The 19,853-nt window shown below is 39.7% G+C and overlaps 1 protein-coding gene across 2 annotated transcripts in view; it reads left to right on the forward strand.

Annotated features, from left to right (window-relative positions):
- Positions 1-19,853, forward strand: part of EBF1 (EBF transcription factor 1) — a 439,027-nt gene that overhangs the window by 22,865 nt on the left and 396,309 nt on the right. For both annotated transcript variants that reach the window (XM_069763497.1, XM_069763496.1), the window contains exon 5: positions 9,945-10,018. In XM_069763497.1, the coding sequence (XP_069619598.1) occupies positions 9,945-10,018 (74 nt within the window). The remainder of the gene's footprint in view (positions 1-9,944; positions 10,019-19,853) is intronic.

Here is a 19,853-nt window from a genome sequence, read left to right on the forward strand (position 1 = left end):
ATTCTGCACCGGCTCCGGTATGACATCATCTTACCCTGGGTATTGCAGAACGGTCCTCAGGGGAGACCTGGCTGCGAAAACTGCGAGCTGCGCGCTTTCAAGATAATCATTGCTATTTAATGTGACTGTAATGAAAACCATTGCAGCTTAGGATTAAAGGTCCATCGGGTTTGCACGGCCTTCCCATTTACACAAAGCCGCAGTTTTTAATTTAACATGTGCTAGTAGTTATACATTCCCAACACTTTGCTATATTTGCAAATACTTTTTCTTTTTTTTCTTCTAACTTTTATATATCCTTTACAAATAAAGCTTAGATCCTCTATAATTAAATGGTTGTTGTTTTTTTCTTTTTCATTTATTCAATATTATTTTTTTTTATTATTCTTTTTTTTACGATTGCCGTACAGATTCATAACGTCGATAGCAGTTAGGTTTCATTTTATATATTACCATACACCTTGAAAAGATTTGCTTAAGTAAAAAAAAAAAAAACAAAGTCATAAGACTGAATGACAACCGTAAGGCTGTGTGCACACGTTCCATTTTTGCTGCGTTTTTTTTCCCCAGCGATTCTTGATGCCAGCAAAGTGAATGAGAATGGAGTCTTGTGCACACATTGCTTATTTTTTTGCTTAAAATCTGCAACGTGCCAGTTCTTTTTGTCGTTTTTGCTGCAGGTTTCACCTATAATAATGAGTCGGGAAATATCTGCCTCAAAAACACAAGTAAAAAAAATGCAGGAAAAACTAGGCAAAAAAAACACATTTTTGCTCTTCCCTGTTTCCTGCCAAGAGATACAGAAATGGTGCAAACATTTCTGCATCAAATACTTAACGTGTGCCAGGGCCAGAGAAAAAAAATTGATATCGCTGAATGCCTGCGGCCACCCAGCAACTTCCCCTGGCCGCAGGCATTCAGCAAATTGACAGCACACGGGGCACATTTTTTGCTGCTGCGTTTTTCTTCCAAGAGATGCAGAAATGTCTTCACCGACATATGCACATGTTCCTTTAGATTTCCAAAGGCACCAGATCATCCTTAAATGTTACCTTAAATTATGCAGAAAGCAAACATGGCAACATTTCAGCTACACATGTCCTTTTTTTCAATAGGAATAAGATATGGATATCCAGCTATTTATTTGGATAAAAAAAATTGCAAATGTTTTTGTTTCTAAAATTAAGTAAAACAGAACATTCGCAGTGCTATAGAAAAATATAAATATGACAGATTTTCCTGCGCATTTCAAGCTAATTCTCAGTCGTTAGGCTCCTTTCACACAGCATTTTTGCTCACGTTCGTTGGTCCAGTTGAGGCTTACATCCCGCAAAACAGGATTTGGGCATATCCACCGACAGCTCCACGGACCATAATGGTTCCGACAGAGTCAGTGTGTGTTCTTGACATGTATCATTTTTGGGTGTATAGACCTACAGGAGATGGACACCAAGACTCAGTCTTCTCCACCTGGGTGTCTGTCTCTAGTAGGCGTATACGCCCGAAAATGCTGCACATCAGAGCACACGTTGACTCTGCCTGCACCATTATAGTCTATGGCCCGGTCCGTCCCGACAAGACCAATGAACGTGGGCAAAAACGCTGTGCGAAAGGAGCCTAGCAACTGATCACTTACTCATGGATCACTCCAACAGTTTCGATCCTCCTTTTAGAAAACAGTCTCACAAAAGGAGGATCATAACTGTTGGAGTGATCCATCAGTAAGGACTAAGATTCAGTTCGAAATTCGTGGGAAAAGTTCTGACATTAATATTTTTCGATAGTACTTGGTATGTTCTGTTTTACTTAATTCTACAAATAACAATGTTTCCAATTTTTTATCCAAAAAAAGTTTGGCTATCCCTACCTTATTCCTATGGCTACCAAGTAATTCTTCATGAGATCCGATGATTCGCTCACTACTTCAACGTGAGTGAGCTGGATCGCACTTTTTCACTTATAGCCTTAATTTAAGAAAAAAGAAAAACATCAGCAGAATTTCCTCATTCCCATTCTTAAGATTGGGGAGGGTCATACGATTTCCTTAGATACTATACCATCCCAGCATGCAATAATGACTGTCCATTCCAGATTTTAGATTGGGCGGAAAAGTTTGTAAATTGTAACAAGAACTGTTTTCAATTTTTTTGGGGGTGGAGAATTTTATGTCTTAGGGTATGTTTGGTAATTATAGTCCTTTTCTTTTTCACTGGGTCTCAGTAATGGGATCCTGTGTATCCGCTAATTAGCTGAAAGACGTGTCCATAGGTTACGAAGCCTAAATCGTGCTAATTGAGAAGCTCGAGCTAAACAACAGACGGGTCTTGCAATTAAACTCACACGATTAATCTAACAGGAGAATATCTGTATGTTCTTATATTCCGCCATTTTTCTGCACCAACTGGTTACTATCTTCCAATAGCTCTCTATGAACAAAGAGAATAAATATTCTATAAAGAGAAACAAACCATAAAACTGCCCATTGGGCCTTAGTAAGATAGGTATGAGTGATTCACTTCTTCTCCGCCATTTTTTCTCATAGGGGGTTACAATAGAATCATGTCTTCTCCAAAAATGAAATTGGTGAATTGCAGGAATCTGGCATGTGTAGGGTCTTATTTGTTTCCCATTGACGTGCCCGCCAGTGTGCCTGAAATGGGCAAGAGTTGCTTTCCAAAGGCAATTGGCCAGGTGGTGGGTGCCATTACTGCTTGGTGATAACATAAGATATCATTCTTGATGACGACACTTTGACTCCACGTTTGAAGAGAATCTGTCAGCAATTTTTGCTATCCTATCTGAGAGCAGCATGATGTAGGTGAATAAACCCTGATTCCAGTGATGTATCACTTACTGGGCTGCTTGCCCAGATCTACTAGTTTTGGGAATGCTGAGCTCTGTGTAACCCCGCCCACACCCCTGATTGGCAACTTCCTGTGTGCATAGGCAGAACACTGCCAATCAGTGGTGGGGGTGTGGTTATAATCAGCTAATGAATGTGGTGGACTACATGGCAGCAGGCTTACTAGTCCTCTAAGGATAATCTCCTGCTGATAAATCAATTATTTTATCAAAAATACAGCAAGCAGCCCATTGAGTGACACATTATTGGAATTAGGGTCTCTGTCTGTACATTATGCTGCTCTAAGATTAGGTGGCAAAAACTTGGTGACAGATTCCCTTTAACTATAATGCATAGATTGTTCTCTCCATCATTCCATTAGGGGTACTGGAAAAAAAAATATTGGGAATCCCCCATGAAAAGGCAAAATATATTTGACCCGCAGAAAAAACCCCATTTCTGTATGGAGTGGTATTGTTTTGTTTTTATCCTTTGCTAAAAGCACACAGAGGCCCAGGAAGCTGAGGCATAGGGAGCTGTCTCATGGTCCTCATAATTTAGAGCTAACCCAGCTGGTAATATGAAGAAAACACTGAAAATACAGCGCCGTGGGGTCAAGTGAATTATGGGGTCTTGCAGTGTCAGACTGGAGTTCAAAAGGCACACCAGTGACATTGATTCTTTGGGGCCCATTTTTTAGCTAATATCAACTGACCCTTGTTCCTAAATGTTCCTATGCTCATATATGATAATAAACTGAGTAGTTAAATGAATGATTAGATGTTTTCCTTGTTTATACAAGTTGCTTTAAGTGAAGTATTCCAAGCACTTCTTATTTAGAGCTTGGGGGGCCCACCTGGTGATTTCTCTTATTGTCCAGTGGGCCAGTCTGAACTTGGGGTTTTGTCTTTTGCTATTTGAGATAATAAAATATCTGTTTTTTTTTTCTCTATGTCATGGGCAAAGGTAGAATAAGAACATAAAATATGAGGCAACCACCAAACAGCTCCTTATATCTCAACTTCCAGGATCCATTGTGAGTCAAAATAGGGGGGTAATGGGATTTTGGGGTTGACTGCAGGTAAACATTACTTGGGGTAATAAAACGCCCATATATTCCAATATATCTTCCATAGGACAGGGACAATTGGAACAGCGGTAAAGTATGAAGCTACCTACAAACAGCGCCTGATATATCAGGTTCCTGTCGGAAGTGAAAGGATTTTGCAATTGCATCTTAAAGTTTACACACAGAGAGGAGAAAGATTTTAACTCCATTAATGCTGGTATGATGCTTGGAGTGTAAATTCAAAAAGGGAGTAGTAGTGCGATGTACGGGGAGGGGACTCCCTTGGGAGAGCTGAGCATAGCAGAGGGGTTACAGTTCTCTGTGCTAGAGAAGTATCATTGAGAGCTTTGAAGATCAAAGATATATGAAGTTAATTCTGACAGATAGGACCATAATGATTTTCAAAATGTCTTTCTGGATATTTCAGTATCTTCTGGCTAGAAATAAAGAGATGGATTATAACAGAATAATACACTGTGAGACCGGTCAGATGCAGAGAAGCTGATAGTATCATGTGCCCAAGCAAAGAGCCCCTTATTAGTCATAGCAGGGCTGATGTCATATCTACGACAGGCTGCAGTGCTCAGGCCTGGATCGCAGTAACTGACCTATAATTACATTAGTACAATACTGTCAGTAGCAGCACTGCCGGGTGCAGCAGAGCAGCCGTATAATGTACCTCATCACAGATTATCAGAATGGAAGAGTAGAACAACAACAAGTGTCTCTAGTAATTCACATGTACTGAAAAGGAATGTTCTATTTCTGACAATTAACACAATATGAAAAATACATAGCACTCGTGTGTCAGTACTGGCCAGTCACCGAACTACACACCCCTGAGGTAGCAGATACTTTCTCTGGGCAGTTTAGTAAGTAATACAAGAGGCCTAATACATAGTAAACTGCAATCATCTATCTAAAGAAGGGCAAAAGAAGAGTGGTTTAAAAGTCCATAGTGGCGGGCAATGAATCTATCCATTATCTATTTAATTTCTATCTATCCATTATCTATCTATCTATCTATCTATCTATCTATCTATCTATCTATCTACCTATCTATCTATCTATCTATCTATCTATCTATCTATCTATCTATCTATCTATCTATCTATCTATCTATCCATCTATCTATTATCTATCTATCTATTATCTGTCTATTATCTATCTATCTATCTATCTATCCATCTATCTATTATCTGTCTACTATCTATCTATCTATTAATTATCTATCTATCTATTATCTGTCTATTAACTATCTATCTATTATCTATCTATCTATCTATCTATCTATCTATCTATCATCTATCTATCTATTATCTATCTATCTATCTATCTATCTATCTATCTATCTATCTATCTATCATCTATCTATCTGTCTATCTATCTATCTATCTATCTACCTATCTATTATCTACTATCTATCTGCTTATCTATCTATTATGTATCTATCTATTTATTATCTATCTATCTATCTATTATCTATCTATCTATTATATATCTACTATCTATCTGTCTCTGCCTATCTATAATGTAATATTTTATCTAGTTTCTTCGTTTTTTCTTTCTTTTGAAGTGTTGTCTGTTGCTTTTTGAACATAAATATATCTATTTATCTATCTATCATTTATTGTAACATGTTTCTTCCCTCTTTTCCTTCTTTATTTCTTCTTTTTATATTTCCTTTCATTCACTTTCTTTCTTTCTTTCTTTCTCTTTCATTCTTTTTCATCTTTCTTTCTATTCTTTCTCTTCCTTTATTTCTTGCTTCCTTCCTTCCTTTCTTCTCTGTTTCTTTCTTCGCTCTATATATCTGTCATCTATCACTTTTAATTTTCCAAGAATTATCTTTGAACATGATTAAACACCCCTATACCAGTAGACTGTCTGTATCATTAACTTTTACAATCACCCCCTGGCTTGATGTCTCTTTGTGAGCCTGTCTGACACTGTAATTCCATGATTTGCCGTCATACAGCAAACATCAGAATAAAAAGACACATGTGCCAGTGTAAAGTGGATTGGGTCTCCAGACGTGTTACAGTTTCATGTTTTTACTGTGCTCTGATGTCGGAATTGAAAGGAAAATTGCCCATGTCTTGTCGGTAGTCTGACTTGGTTCTGGGATCAGGAGGTGTGAGCTGTGAGGAGAAGCCATGACAGGAATGTCAGCGCTTTCACTCTCTGTCTGCTGCAGGTGCATTGTTCTCTCATAACAAATGTTTAATAAGATGCTTGCTGGGAATGTAAGCTTAACATAGCGATCAAATGCCACTCGCTTGGAAGAGATATACAATTATTAGCAGTATCCTCTTGTAAAACGCTCAGATCTGCCCGGTTCGTTGACGATGTTTCACTGTCATCCAATCTAAGAGGATGATTCAGCTAACAATATCTCTTTAGGTAGTAAGCCTTTATAAGCCTTGCATGCTTACTGAAACAGCATGGGGCAACCAACCGAGTGCACTGCCACTCCACAAAGAAAGACATGCAAAAAAGTGAGGAACAGTAAACGGTAAACCACACCTGTTCTATATGAAGATACAACCGCCTGTACGAAAAACCAGTAACTCTGCTACTACGTGAACCAGGTAGTTCCTTACAACAACATTTTAGCTCGTGTCCCCCAAGAAGAGAATTCCTATTGTGTGGTCTAGCACTTCAGTCTTGAATTATAAGGAACTGGTGTATGTAATCCTAGATTACTGTTCATCATTAAAAAAATTCTTTTTTTCATCATTTAGTGTACAGTAGAAAGAATTGAACATGTTTTTGGCATGCCCCTTTATTAGCCAGAGCCGTATTATATGAAGGGCATACATGGCTGATGTGTACTAATAATAACACACCACTACGACATGGCCAATATATAGCGGGCCTTGGGTTTATTTAACTCAGGAATTCTCATTTGAAACTATTTCCTTCCTTTCTTTTTTCTCTCTCTCTCTTTCTCTCCTTCTTCCTTCTGCCTTCCTAAATTTAGTGGAAAATAAGTGTCACAACCACTTCCTTTCTTTATTAATCTTCCTTCTTAATTCCCACTCCTTCTTTCTTTCTTACTTTTTTCCTTCTTTCTCTCTTCCTTCTTTGTCCCCAGTCACCCCTTCTTTTCGGTCTTTCCCTCTCTTCCATCTTTCTTTCCCTTCCTTCCCCCTCCCTTTCTTTCTTCCCCCTTCCCGCCCACTTTCTTTTTCTCTCTCTTTCTTTCTCTTCCTTCTTTCTTCCCCTTTCCCTTTATTTCTTTCTTTTCTTCCTTTTTTCTTTCTTTATTCCTTTCCTTCTTTCTTCCCCCTCTGCTCCCTCCCTCTTTTTTCTCTCTCTCTTTCTTCCTCTCCCTTATTTCTTTCCTCTTCCCTTCTTTTTCTTTCTTACTTTTCTTCTTTCTTCCCCTCCTTTTTCTTTTTTTCTTTCTTTCTTTCTTTCTTTCTTTCTTTCTTTCTTTCTTTCTTTCTTTCTTTCTTTCTTTCTTTCTTTCTTTCTTTCTTTCTTTCTTTCTTTCTTTCTCCTTCCTTCCCTCATTTCCTCTTTCTTTCTCTTTTGTTTTTCTTCCCCTTCCTCCCTCTTTATTTTCTCTCTTTCTTTCTTTTCCTTCTTTCTTCCCCCTTCTGTTTCTTTCTTTCTTCCTTTCTTTCTTTCTCTTCCCTCCCTCCCTTCCTTACTTTCTCTCTTTCTTTCTCTTCTGTCTTTCTTCCCACCTTCCTCCCTCTTTCTTTTTCTCACTTTCTTTCTCTTCCTTCTTTCTTCCCTCTTTCTTTCTTTCTTTCTTTCTTTCTTTCTTTCTTTCTTTCTTTCTTTTTTTCTTTCTTTTTTTCTCCTTCCTTCCCTCCTTTCCTCTTTCTTTCTCTTCTGTTTTTCTTCCCCCTTCCTCCCTCTTTATTTTTCTCTCTTTCTTTCTCTTCCTTCTTTCTTCCCCCTTTTCTTTCTTTCTTTCTTTCTTTCTTTCTTTTTTTCTCCTTCCTTCCCTCCTTTCCTCTTTCTTTCTCTTCTGTCTTTCTTCCCACCTTCCTCCCTCTTTCTTTTTCTCACTTTCTTTCTCTTCCTTCTTTCTTCCCTCTTTCTTTCTTTCTTTCTTTCTTTCTTTCTTTCTTTCTTTTTTTCTTTCTTTTTTTCTCCTTCCTTCCCTCCTTTCCTCTTTCTTTCTCTTCTGTTTTTCTTCCCCCTTCCTCCCTCTTTATTTTTCTCTCTTTCTTTCTCTTCCTTCTTTCTTCCCCCTTTTCTTTCTTTCTTTCTTTCTCTTTCTTTCTTTCTTTCTTTCTTTCTTTCTTTCTTTCTTTCTTTCTTTCCTTCTTTCTTTCTTTCTTTCTTTCTTTCTTTCTTTCTTTCTTTCTTTCTTTCTTTCTTTCTTTCTTTCTCTTCCTTCCCTCCCTTCCTCTTTCTTTCTCTCTTTCTTTCTCTTCTGTCTTTCTTCCCACCTTCCTCCCTCTTTCTTTTTCTCACTTTCTTTCTCTTCCTTCTTTCTACCCCATTTCTTTCTTTCTTTCTTTCTTTCTTTCTTTCTTTCTTTCTTTCTTTCTTTCTTTCTTTCTTTCTTTCTTTCTTTCTTTCTTTCTTTCTTTCTTTCTTTCTTTCTTTCTTTCCATCCCTCCCTCCTTCCTTCCTTCCTCTCCTCCTAAAGTGTTTCCCAATGACAACAAGATCTACTGCCATATTAGTGACTTTTTAAGTAACTTCTCAGGGACTGCTGTAACCAAATGACAAAATGGCAATTAAACTACACTCACCAAACTTTGTCCGGCGCGGTGCGCTCTGCTATTACTCCATTCATATGTTTTTGGTGGATGTTCTCTTTCATTCTAGGTTCAAATCAAATGAAAACATCAAGCGCCCTTCTGTGGTGCCATATAGTGCCACGTACGGCCAGTTTGGGGTCTCCAATCTTTGATTTATTTTGCAGTTTTAGTCATAAAATTATTTATGAGAACTTCAGAATTAATAATTGGCTTTTTGATTTCGATCCGTCGACAGCTGACCCAGTTAATAACTGGCAATACACTTCTATTCGCCCACTTCAAAGACACAATCCATCGCCCGCCCCGGGTTCAGCGCCGTCCCTATCTAGTCTATTTTCTTTTGACTTTACTGTGTTTGTTATACGCTTTGATATATAACCACAATTGCTCATTTTTTTTCCTACCAGTCACTGATAACAATGCGAGAGGTTAAACTTCAGGCATTTCTATTTCTGGATCCCGCCATTAAACCCGATTTTTTTTTTTATTATAACAATAACTGTTTCTTTTGAAAACCCCAACAAAGTTACAAAAATATATTTTTTATTGTGCGGCGTGTATATTAGAAGGCTTGTTATTGCATTGTGGTGAAAAAAAAAAAAAAAAAAGGCCGAGGAGGAGGAATTTGTATTGTAACGCACAAGTGTTTCCTGTACTGCTCACAATTTCACTTCAGAAACTGCTTTTTATAACAATAAGAAAGTTATTAAGGCATCGACTTGTTTCCCGTCTGTACAAAGGAACCATTTTTTATAAAGGAAAAAATGGAGCCAAAGGTCTTTGATGGAGTTACCCGTAGCAACCAATCATAATCTTACTTTCATTTCACAGCCTGCCTCATAGAAATGAGAGGTGTATTCTGATTGGACACATCTTTTTTTAAATAACTTTATTAGAATGTGTACAGTAAAGAGTTGACAAAGATCATTTATCACTGCCTTTATTGGCCATAGCAACCGATTACATTTTTTTTTTTTTTTAAAAGGGCGCTATAAGAAATGCAAGCCGCACACAATGATTGCTTGCTGTGGGCAACCATGACAGTCACATTTGTTGTGTCGTTGACCCTTATTACACAATGTCAATCAAGTAAATTCTTGCATTCTCCATAATATAATAATTACAGCTCCTCTTTGTGCCATTCCTTTGTTATTCCTCCTGGAAATATTTTCAGAAATTGAGTGTGTATTATTATTATTATTATACTTCAAAGATTTCAGCATTTCTATGGGCATATAGAGTGAAAAAAATAGATGGTTTCCATTGAATTTCACCTATTTTCCTATATTATCTCTCTGTGCAGGCTATCATCTATGAAGGACAAGATAAAAACCCCGAAATGTGCCGCGTTCTGCTCACACATGAGATCATGTGCAGGTAACAACAACAATAATGTGTGCGAGCTACCCCAGACTGAAAGCTGTTGTAACACGATGATATATACAGTCATGGCCCAAAGTGTTGGCACCCTTGAAATTGTTCCAAAAAATGATTGCAGTTACACATGTTTTGTTATACACATGTTTATTTCCTTTGTGCATATCGGAACAACACAAAAAACAGAGAAAAAAAGACAAATTGGACACAAAACCCCCAAAATGAACCGGACAAAATTGTTGTCACCTTTCCAAAATTGTGGGTAAACAACTTTGCTTCAAGTATGTGATGCTCATACAAAGTCACCTGTGGCAAGTAACAGGTGTGGGCTATATGTAAATCACATCTGACCAGATAAAAAGGGAGAAGTTGACTCGATCTTTGCATTGTGTGTCTGTGTGTGCCACACTAAGCATGAAGAGAAGAGAATGGTCAACATTTTTGAACAATATCAACAATGTCAAGGTTACAGGTCCATCTAAAGATACCTTGATGTTCCTTTGTCTACAGCGCGCAACATAAACAAGACGTTTACAACCCGTGGCACTGTAGTTAATTTCACTGCATGCGGACGGCAGAGAAAAATTGATGAAAGGTTGCAACGCAGGATAGTTTGGATGGTGGATGATCAGCCTCAATCAACTTTCAAAGAAATTCAAGCTGTCTTGCGGGATCAGGGTGCATAAGTGTCAGTGCAAAGTATCTGTCAACATTGGAATGACATGAAAAGCTATGGCAGGAGACCCAGGAGGACCCCACTGCTGACACAGAGACGTAAACAAGCTAGACTGCAGTTTGCCAAAATATATGAGTAAGCCAGAATCCTTCTGGGAAAGCATCTTGTAGTCAGAAGAGACCAAGATAGAGCTTTTTGGTAAAGCACATGATTCTACAGTTTGCAGAAAATGGAATGAAGCCTTCAAAGAAAAGAACACAATACCTACAGTAAAATATGGTGGAGGTTCAATAATGTTTTGCGGTTGTTTTGCTGCCTCTGGCACTGGGTGTCTTTACTGTGTGCAAGGCATCATGAAATCTTAAGATTACCAAAGGATTTTGGGTGACAATTTAGTGCCCGGTGTCAGAAAGCTGGGTTTGCGTCCTAGGTCATGGGTCTTCCAGCAGGATGACCCCAAACATACTTCAAGAAGCACCCAGAAATGGATGAAAACAAAGCTCCGGAGAGTTCTGAAGTGGCAACAATGAGTCCAGATCTAATCACATTGAACACCTGTGGTGAGATCTTATAATTGCTGTTGGGAGAAGGAGCCTTCAAATATTAGAGACCTGGAGCAGTCTGCAAAAAGAGAGTGGATCAAAATTCCAGTTGAGAGGTGTAAGAAGCTTGTTGGTGGTTAAAGGAAGAATTTGATTGCAGTTATTTATTCCTAAGGGTGTGCAACAAATATTAAGTTGAGGATGCCAACAATTTTTTGCAGCCTATTTTTTGACGTTTTGTGTGAAATTATGTCCAATTTGCCCTTTTTCTCTATTTTTTGTGTTATTCCAATGCACACAAAGGAAATAAACATGTGTATAACAAAATATGTGTAATTACAATAATTTTCTGGGAGAAATACTTAATTTTTTAGAAGAATTTCCATCATGACTGTGTGTATATATAAGAGGGCCTATGTGCAAGAACAATATTTGGGCTCTTTGCAGTTCCAAAGCTCATCATGATGCACAATTCCACCTGTTGGCTGTACAGGTTGTATCAATGGTATGTGTGAAATATTATATACAGAAAGAAAAGGAAAGAGAGCATTCAATTTTATTTAAAAAAAAATTACATATCTTTAAATTACATTTTAATACTATTTTTACCAGTGTAATTTCATTTTTTGCTTTATTTGGATCTGACTGTAAATTTGTGCTAATTATGCATTTATACAGAAAAATATCATCATTACTGAGTCTAGATCAAATAGATTTTTAGATCGTGTATGGATCTACTGTATCTATCTACTGTATCTGTCTATCTATCTATCTATCATATCTATATCTATCTATTTATCTATCTACAGTGGGTACGTGAAGTATTCAGACCCTTTTACATTTTTCACTCTTTGTTTCATTGCAGCCATTTGGTAAATTCAAAAAAGTTCATCTTTTCCTCATTAATGTACACTCTGCGCCCCATCTTGACTGAAAAAAAACAGAAATGTAAAAATTTTTGCAAATTTATTAAAAAAGAAAAACTGAAATATCACTTGGTCATAAGTCTTCAGTATTGAGCAGAAGCCCCTTTTGAGCTAGTACAGCCACGAGTCTTCTTGGGAATGATGCAACAAGTTTTTCACACCTGGATTTGGGGATCCTCAGCCATTCTTCCTTGCAGATCCTCTCCAGTTCTGTCAGGTTGGATGGTGAAACGTTGGTGGACGCCATTTTCAGGTCTCTCTAGAGATGCTCAATTGGGTTTAGGTCAGGGCTCTGGCTGGGCCACTCAGGAATGGTCACAGAGTTGTTCTGAAGCTGCTCCTTTGTTATTTTAGCTGTGTGCTTAGGGTCATTGTCTTGTTGGAGGGTGAAGCTTCGGCCAAGTCTGAGGTCCAGAGCACTCTGGAAGAGGTTTTCATCCAGGATATCTCTGTACTTGGCCACATTCATGTTTCCTTCAATGGCAACCAGTCATCCTGTGCCTGCAACTGAAAAACACCCCCATAGCATGATGCTGCCACCACCATGTTTCACGGTTGGGATTGTATTGGGCAGGTGATGAGCAGTGCCTGTTTTATTCCACACATACCTCTTAGAATTATCACCAAAAGGGTCTATCTTCATCTCATCAGACCAGAGAATCTTATTTCTCATAGTCTGGGAGTCCTTCATGTGTTTTTAGCAAACTCTGTGAGGGCTTTCATATGTCTTGCACTGAGGAGAAGCTTCCTTTGGGCCACTCCGCCATAAAGGCCTGACTGGTGGAGGGCTGCAGTAATAGTTGACTGTGTGGAACTTTCTCCCATCTCCATACTGCATCTCTGGAGCTCAGCCACAGTGATCTTGGGATTCTTCTTTACCTCTCTCACCAAGGCTCTTCTCCCACGATTACTCAGTTTGGCTGGACGGTCAGGTCTAGGAAAACTTCTGGTGGTCCCAAACTTCTTCCATTTAAGGATTATAGAGGCCAATGTGCTCTTGGGAACCTTGAGAAATTCTTTTGTAACCTTGGCCAGATCTGTGCCTTGCCACAATTCTGACTCTGAACTCCTTGGCCAGTTCCTTTGACCTCGCGATTTTCGTTTGGTCTGACATGCACTGTGAGCTGTGAGGTCTTATATAGACAGGTGTGCGCCTTTCCAAATCAAGTCCTATCAGTTTAATTACACACAGCTGGACTCCAATGAAGGAGTAGAACCATCTCAAGAAGGATCACAAGGAAATGGACAGCATGTGACTTAAATTTGCGTGTCTGAGCAAAGGGTCTGAATACTTATGACCATGTGATATTTCAGTGTTTCTTTATTACGCTTTTCTATCTATCTATCTATCTATCTATCTATCTATCTATCTATCTATCTATCTATCTATCTATCTATCTATCCTATAACGTTCTCATCATTTCAGTTGTCTCGAGACTCCTTTACTCTTGTATAGATGAGGATGTTTTTTCTGTATACCACCAGGCAGGATTCCCCCTATATACTATACACAGTGATCAGAGATACTCACTTCTGCACGTATGTAGATGGACAATAACAGTTTGGATTGACAGGCACTTAGCGCCCACTTCTGCTCGCGCTCCTATCCCCCCCACCCTAATGCATCCTTTGCTTTTTGCTCCCGGTGTGGTTCGCAGTGTTTACCATCTTGTTGGGTTACTTTACTGATGGTATGGATTTTCCCTTTATAAATACAAAGAAGAGAAAAGAAAAATCCACAACTCACAGCGGGAGAATCATGAAGCTGTTGAAGGCAAATTATGCTATTTGTACAGTATACTTTAGACAGAAAAGCCATATTTAAAATGTCAGGCGGCTAATACCGGAGATTACCATTTTCCTCGCTGCCTACAGACCGGTAAGAGATGCTGTTTATTTACTTGGCGGCCGGGCATTAAACAAAGCTGCCACTTCTGCGCCGCCAATGTTATTTGTTTAACCTTTTCAGCGCTGTAAAATGCCAATCAGCCGTTGAAAGAGATTAAATCTGAACAATATTCAGATTTTTTTTTTTTACGGCAAATTAAATTAAAAATGCAATTTACAGGTGAAAATAAGTATGATGTAATTGTTTTATATCACCATACAAAGAGACTGTCCCAAAGGCATATCTTAAAGCTTCTTGGATCCAATGCAACATCTATAACAGGGTCTTCGCCTATAGAGCAGAGGGCCCCCTTAGGCAGTGGCATAGTACCCAGGGCAAGGCAAGTATTTTGACTCCTACCCCAATATTGATGTTCTTAAAGCCTTCTTTTACACACATAATGTCATCTGAGTGCCCTTTTTAAAAAGTATTAATGCCCCCTTAGCGCCCAATTATTGCTGCCCTCTGAGTGCCCCCTTCTAAAAGTATTAATGTCATCATTGAGAGGTCCCCATAAAAAAAGTAAAGCTTCTACTCACCTAATCTAAGTGACCAAGACCCCTTTTACCCTGCACACAGAGGTTAATGGAGGGAAGTCATTCTGCCACCCTTTGCCAGGATCCTGATATTTTGTGGCCTTAAAGATGGAGTCACGGTCCTGCTCTGTCTACCACCAGATCTAAGTGTATCATCGTCGTATTGACACCGACATAGTTTACAGTGACACTATCTAAAAAATAAGGGGCACCCACCCAACCGGAAGTCTGCCCCGGATCATGGCCATTGAGGATGCCACTTGTTAATGGGTGCAACATTTCGACACCACCCCTTTATCCATTCCCCTCCTACACTACAACACTGCCTTTAGGCTCCTGGGACCTTAATAGTTGGGAATGTCTACTTTCCCCTTCTCTTCCTAGTCTATCTCTGTTGAGCTTGCAATTTTATTTCATTTTTTTGGAGGGCTGTATGAAGTTATTTCTTGATCCCAGGGTCAGAGGTGGACATTAGTGATGCGCGAACGTGCTCTGATAAGGTGTTATCCGCCATGCTCGGGTGCTAACCGAGTGTCTTCGGCGTGCTTGAATACTATGTTCCAATCCTCACGGCTGCAAGTCTCGCAAACACATGAAGGCAATCCCTTCATGTGTTGTGGCCGTCGAACAGTCACGAGACATGCAGCTGCGGGGACTCGGACATATTTTTCGAGCACGCCGAAAACACTCAGTTAGCACCCAAGCATGACGGATAACACCTTATCCCAGCACGTTCACTCATCACAAGTGGACATATGAAAGAATCGCAGGTTGAAGACCAATGACTTATAGGATCTCATGAGGGCAACAGGCGGGAGAATGAATTGATCATGGTAGGTTTTATTGGACAATTCCCTGTTTTTCCGTCTAGAAGTAGAGGCAGCTATTAAAGTTACTTCTCCTCTCTCCACTAAGGCCGTGTTTGCACTTCCTTTTACACCTTCCACTTGTCTTTTTCCATTTTTAGGAACAGACAAATGGAAAAACGTAAAAACGAATCCATTTTAGACAAACAGAAGCGGAGGGGTACCAATGAGTATTACCGGATCATTTCCGGTTTTTAGATCGGAAGAAAAACCACATCTTGCAGATCTTTATCTTCTACTCTACAGAAACCATGATAAGGACCCTATACTTCTGTTTTTATCAGTCATCCTTTTTTTTATAGTATTCCGTTTGTCTATCACTAAAAATGGAACAGACAAACCGTGTGTCTGATCGGAAGTGTGAAAAAGATCACTGGGACCCCCATAAATCTTGGCAAGCAAAAGATTTGCTCAGCTTTTATCTACTGTCCATTTGCATGGGTCAGTAATAAATAACTTAAAACATGCTAAAGAAAGTAAAAAAAATAATAACAAGATCAATAAAATATGTAAAAAAAACAGAACTACCTATCAATGTGACATAAAATGGGCTCGAACTCGAAAATATTAAATTTTGCTCAATTTTAGGATGCAAGTCTCATATTGACTGATTACCTCTTAATTGGTCATTATGGAAGATAGCTTTCTTCGGCTACAATATATTAGAATTGGATACGGGTCAGAAATCTTCTGTTCCTCCTCCAGAGAAGGTAAAGATGCGTTAGTACGAAATCAGAGGATCAGGGGAAGTGCTGATTTTGCACATGGAGCTTTGGTTATGAGCATAAAATTAGAGTCTGCTCACCATTAATCAGCCGGGCTAATTGCTATGCACGGCCATTTGCCATATGGTGTGAGAGACAGCCCGCTTCCCCTAAGATGAAATTCTCTGTAACCAGACATGAAATAGTGAAAGCCCTCTGTTTGGAAATGGCTTGTTTTAGAGATTTAATCCCTAAACAACTTTCTGCAGGGCTTTCTGTCAAGACTAACAGCGCAATAAAGCTTTGCATTTATGTGACAAAGGGAACAAATTTATGGGCTACTAAAACATTCCTATGGGTAGCGCTTTGAATTCAGATGTGGAGTGGGTATTTTGGCCGCGAGATGATTGGTTTACTTTACAAACAGGTAAAGAGGATCGAAGGGTCAAGTGGATTCAAGAGTGGTCGCCTTTTACATCGTTGTACCGGTTTTAGGCATAGCGAGGTGGCCAAGCGGCCTCTATTGAGAGGCTTTCTGATGCATGCATTCAACAATTTCGACAATATTTGCAAAACCGTCCATATATGCCTTTCAGGATCCGGCAAAGCAAAGACCAAAACCTGGCTGGATCTGCTGCCACACAGGTGCTAGCAAGAAACATCTAGTATCATACCTTAAATTTAACATAAAGGGGTCGGCCACTACTTTTTTATTGATGTCCCTTCCATCGGTGGAGATATGACGCCTGCCACCTCCGCCAATTAGCTGTTACCGGCATCGGCCAAAAGTTTTCAGATGCTGCCTGAACATAGCAGCTCCTGCATTTCTATAGTGGCTGAAGTCCGGGTACTTCAGATCCACCCCCCTATAAAAAATTAAAAGGTGATGGATCTGCAGTATCCGACCTCGGCCCCTTAGAGTTTTGATGAAGCTGCTGTGTTTCGGCATCATCTCAGACCTTCTGGCGCTGGTAACAGTTAATTGGCAGGGGTGACGGGGTATTGCATCCCCACCAATCTTAAGGATAGGCCATCAATAAAAAATTTGTGCCTAAGAGGTTGTACCATAAACAATATCTATAACTTATCCGCGACTTTGTGGCCCCTGTTTTTGTAATCCCAGTGACCCTACATTTGTGACTTATCCTGTTCATGGGTGATATGTGATATTATTTATTGGACAACCCCTTCAAATTGAAACAACTGCCTGGAAATATAAGTTTCCATTGTGCCATGTACATGCAGACTGTATAACAGCTAATGGCATGGGTGTAGCTGTATGGGCTTCAAAGAAAGCAGGGCTTACTCTGGAGGCTGAAGGATTTTATAGCCACATAAGAAGACAGCAATATGTAATATCCATAGTCATGACTATATTGGGAGCGGGTGATGCAGTCTCACCCAGTCCTGGAGCCAATATCCCTTTCGTCCATAGGAGAAGACCAATTCCATTAATGACCTATGATGGTTGGGGCCCTGTTGGAGATTTTGGATTGGGGACCACAAGCTTCAAGTTACGTCACTGATAATACCTGAGACAAACAGAGATTCTTAATGGCCTCATACACTTCTACGAGTGCCACATTATTTCTTTGTACAACACGGAGCTTGTGTACTTCCTTAACTCTTAGTTTGAGATATCTTGAGTTTAGTGGCAACCTTTTGGGGCAAGTTCTGTATAATCATCCTCCCTTTTCTTTTGTCAGCCACCTTCATCCCTATACATACCTTGTCCATACCCCATCCACATCCACTGAATCTGCAGACGCTCCTTTCCGTGAGGTTTTGGAAGTCTTTGGCGGTGCCCAGGAGACTTTCCAACTCCTACAAGACTGGAGGTATCGCCTTTTTTTCTGGACGGCTCCCAGACATTTTGGGAGAGCTGGCAGTCATGAGATAACCAACTTTGAAAAACGTAGGAGTATTGCAAAATCTTCTTTTTTTTTTTTAATTGAGGCTAAGGATATCTCAAGCCAAGAGAAAAGGTAGGAAGGACATATTTCTATTGAGCTGGGCATAAGGTCTAAGCCATGCATTGTCTGAACTCTCCAAATATTTCATTTCTCCTCAATGCCAGATGCAAGCTCCTTTTTCTAATTTTTCACACTGTTCTATTTTTCTGATTTTCCGAACAACCCTCTCCGTCCCTGTCATAGAAGAATGTGGCCGTCCACAAACTCAACGTGTCCCATATGGCTCGACCTTGTAGAAATTGGTTGCATTGTATGAGAGATCAAGGGCAGCTGTAGAGATGACTCCGCAGGGCACAAAGTGGCATTAGTCCAGCTGGCAGGGGGTATCTTATTTTTGAAGCAGGACTCTTCTTTGCAAAGCCAGAGGCTTGATCTGCACTAGATGAAACCATCATTTATTATGAGAAATCAAAACCTTTCCACTGTTCTAGTCACCGGGACAAATGACTTTCCTAAACGACTCGTCTGGAAAAGTACACTAGTTTTATTTCACTGTAAAGATTAATGAAATATGCAATTGTCCCAGTGTCGGAGGCCTGAATTACCATGCTATATGGAAAATGTGCAGGAGCCTTCTACTAAACAAACCCCATAAATCTCGATTTCCTATTTTAGCTATCATTGTAATTATTGATGATGGATTGTGCTCTTGATATTAAGTTTTGTAGAATTTTTATTTAATTTCGAAGGCTTAGAAAGCCTGCTTGATTAGCATGGACCTATTTTCAGGAGTCCTTCTCACCCCCCCGCATAGATGACATCCTAGAAGAAAACAAATACTCTTAGCATTTAAAGGTGTGGTCTGACTTGTAAAAAAAATTCTGGGATTGATGTGGATGTTTTGAAAAAAAAAAAAATCAACCGAGGCCTACTTATCTGCTGTAACACCCATGGATCCACCAAAGACTACTGTGCTCGGCTGGATGCGATAATTTCCTGTTCATTGAGTCCTGTGATTGGCTGCAGTGGTCAGGTGACTGGATCCAGTGATCTCCTTTCTCGCCTCTATTTTTCACCCTCTACCCATGATTTACGTTCTACTATCATGTAACTTCCTCCATAATTCGAAACTCCCATTCTCAGAGAATTTTCAGACTCAAAAGTCCGGGTCCCCATTGTTTTCAGTGGGATTCTGGTTCAAGTTTGGGTACAGATCTGGTACCTGAACCGAACTTTGGAATAAAGTCCGGGTTGAGTACCAGAACCCGAATTTCCACTGGTCCGCTCATCCCTATTCCTGGGTCAAGCACTGTGTATCCAGTGCTGCTCCGGTGATTGTATATAGGTACTGACAGCGCTGCAGCCAATCCTTGAACGGTGCATTAGTGAGCTACTGAGCTTAGTGATCGATGTGATGTCACCGCTGCAACCAACAGATCCTGGGCTGCAGTAAAAGTTTTCAAAAGGTAGACAACCCCTTGAAGGCAGTGGTGGGTCACATCATTGGTGCAACCAGGGGCCCCTTTCTACCTCCAAAAAGGGTGGAATGGTTTATGACCATGATCTATTGGACTGCAAATGGTCCATATATCGCTCTTGCCCACGGGCCTCTATCTTTGTCCGCCAGGTAATGAAGGAATATTCTCACTACATTTTGGATCTCGCTGAAAATCTCCTTGTGTTAAAATTGGATTTTTTTTTTTGCACCATAGTGATACGTATGAAAATGCTTTGTACTATAAATTGGCAAAATTTACTGTGAATCCTCCATGTGTGATCATGGC

This window comes from Ranitomeya imitator, chromosome 4 (genome assembly GCF_032444005.1).
Source record: "Ranitomeya imitator isolate aRanImi1 chromosome 4, aRanImi1.pri, whole genome shotgun sequence".
Taxonomy (NCBI): domain Eukaryota; kingdom Metazoa; phylum Chordata; class Amphibia; order Anura; family Dendrobatidae; genus Ranitomeya; species Ranitomeya imitator.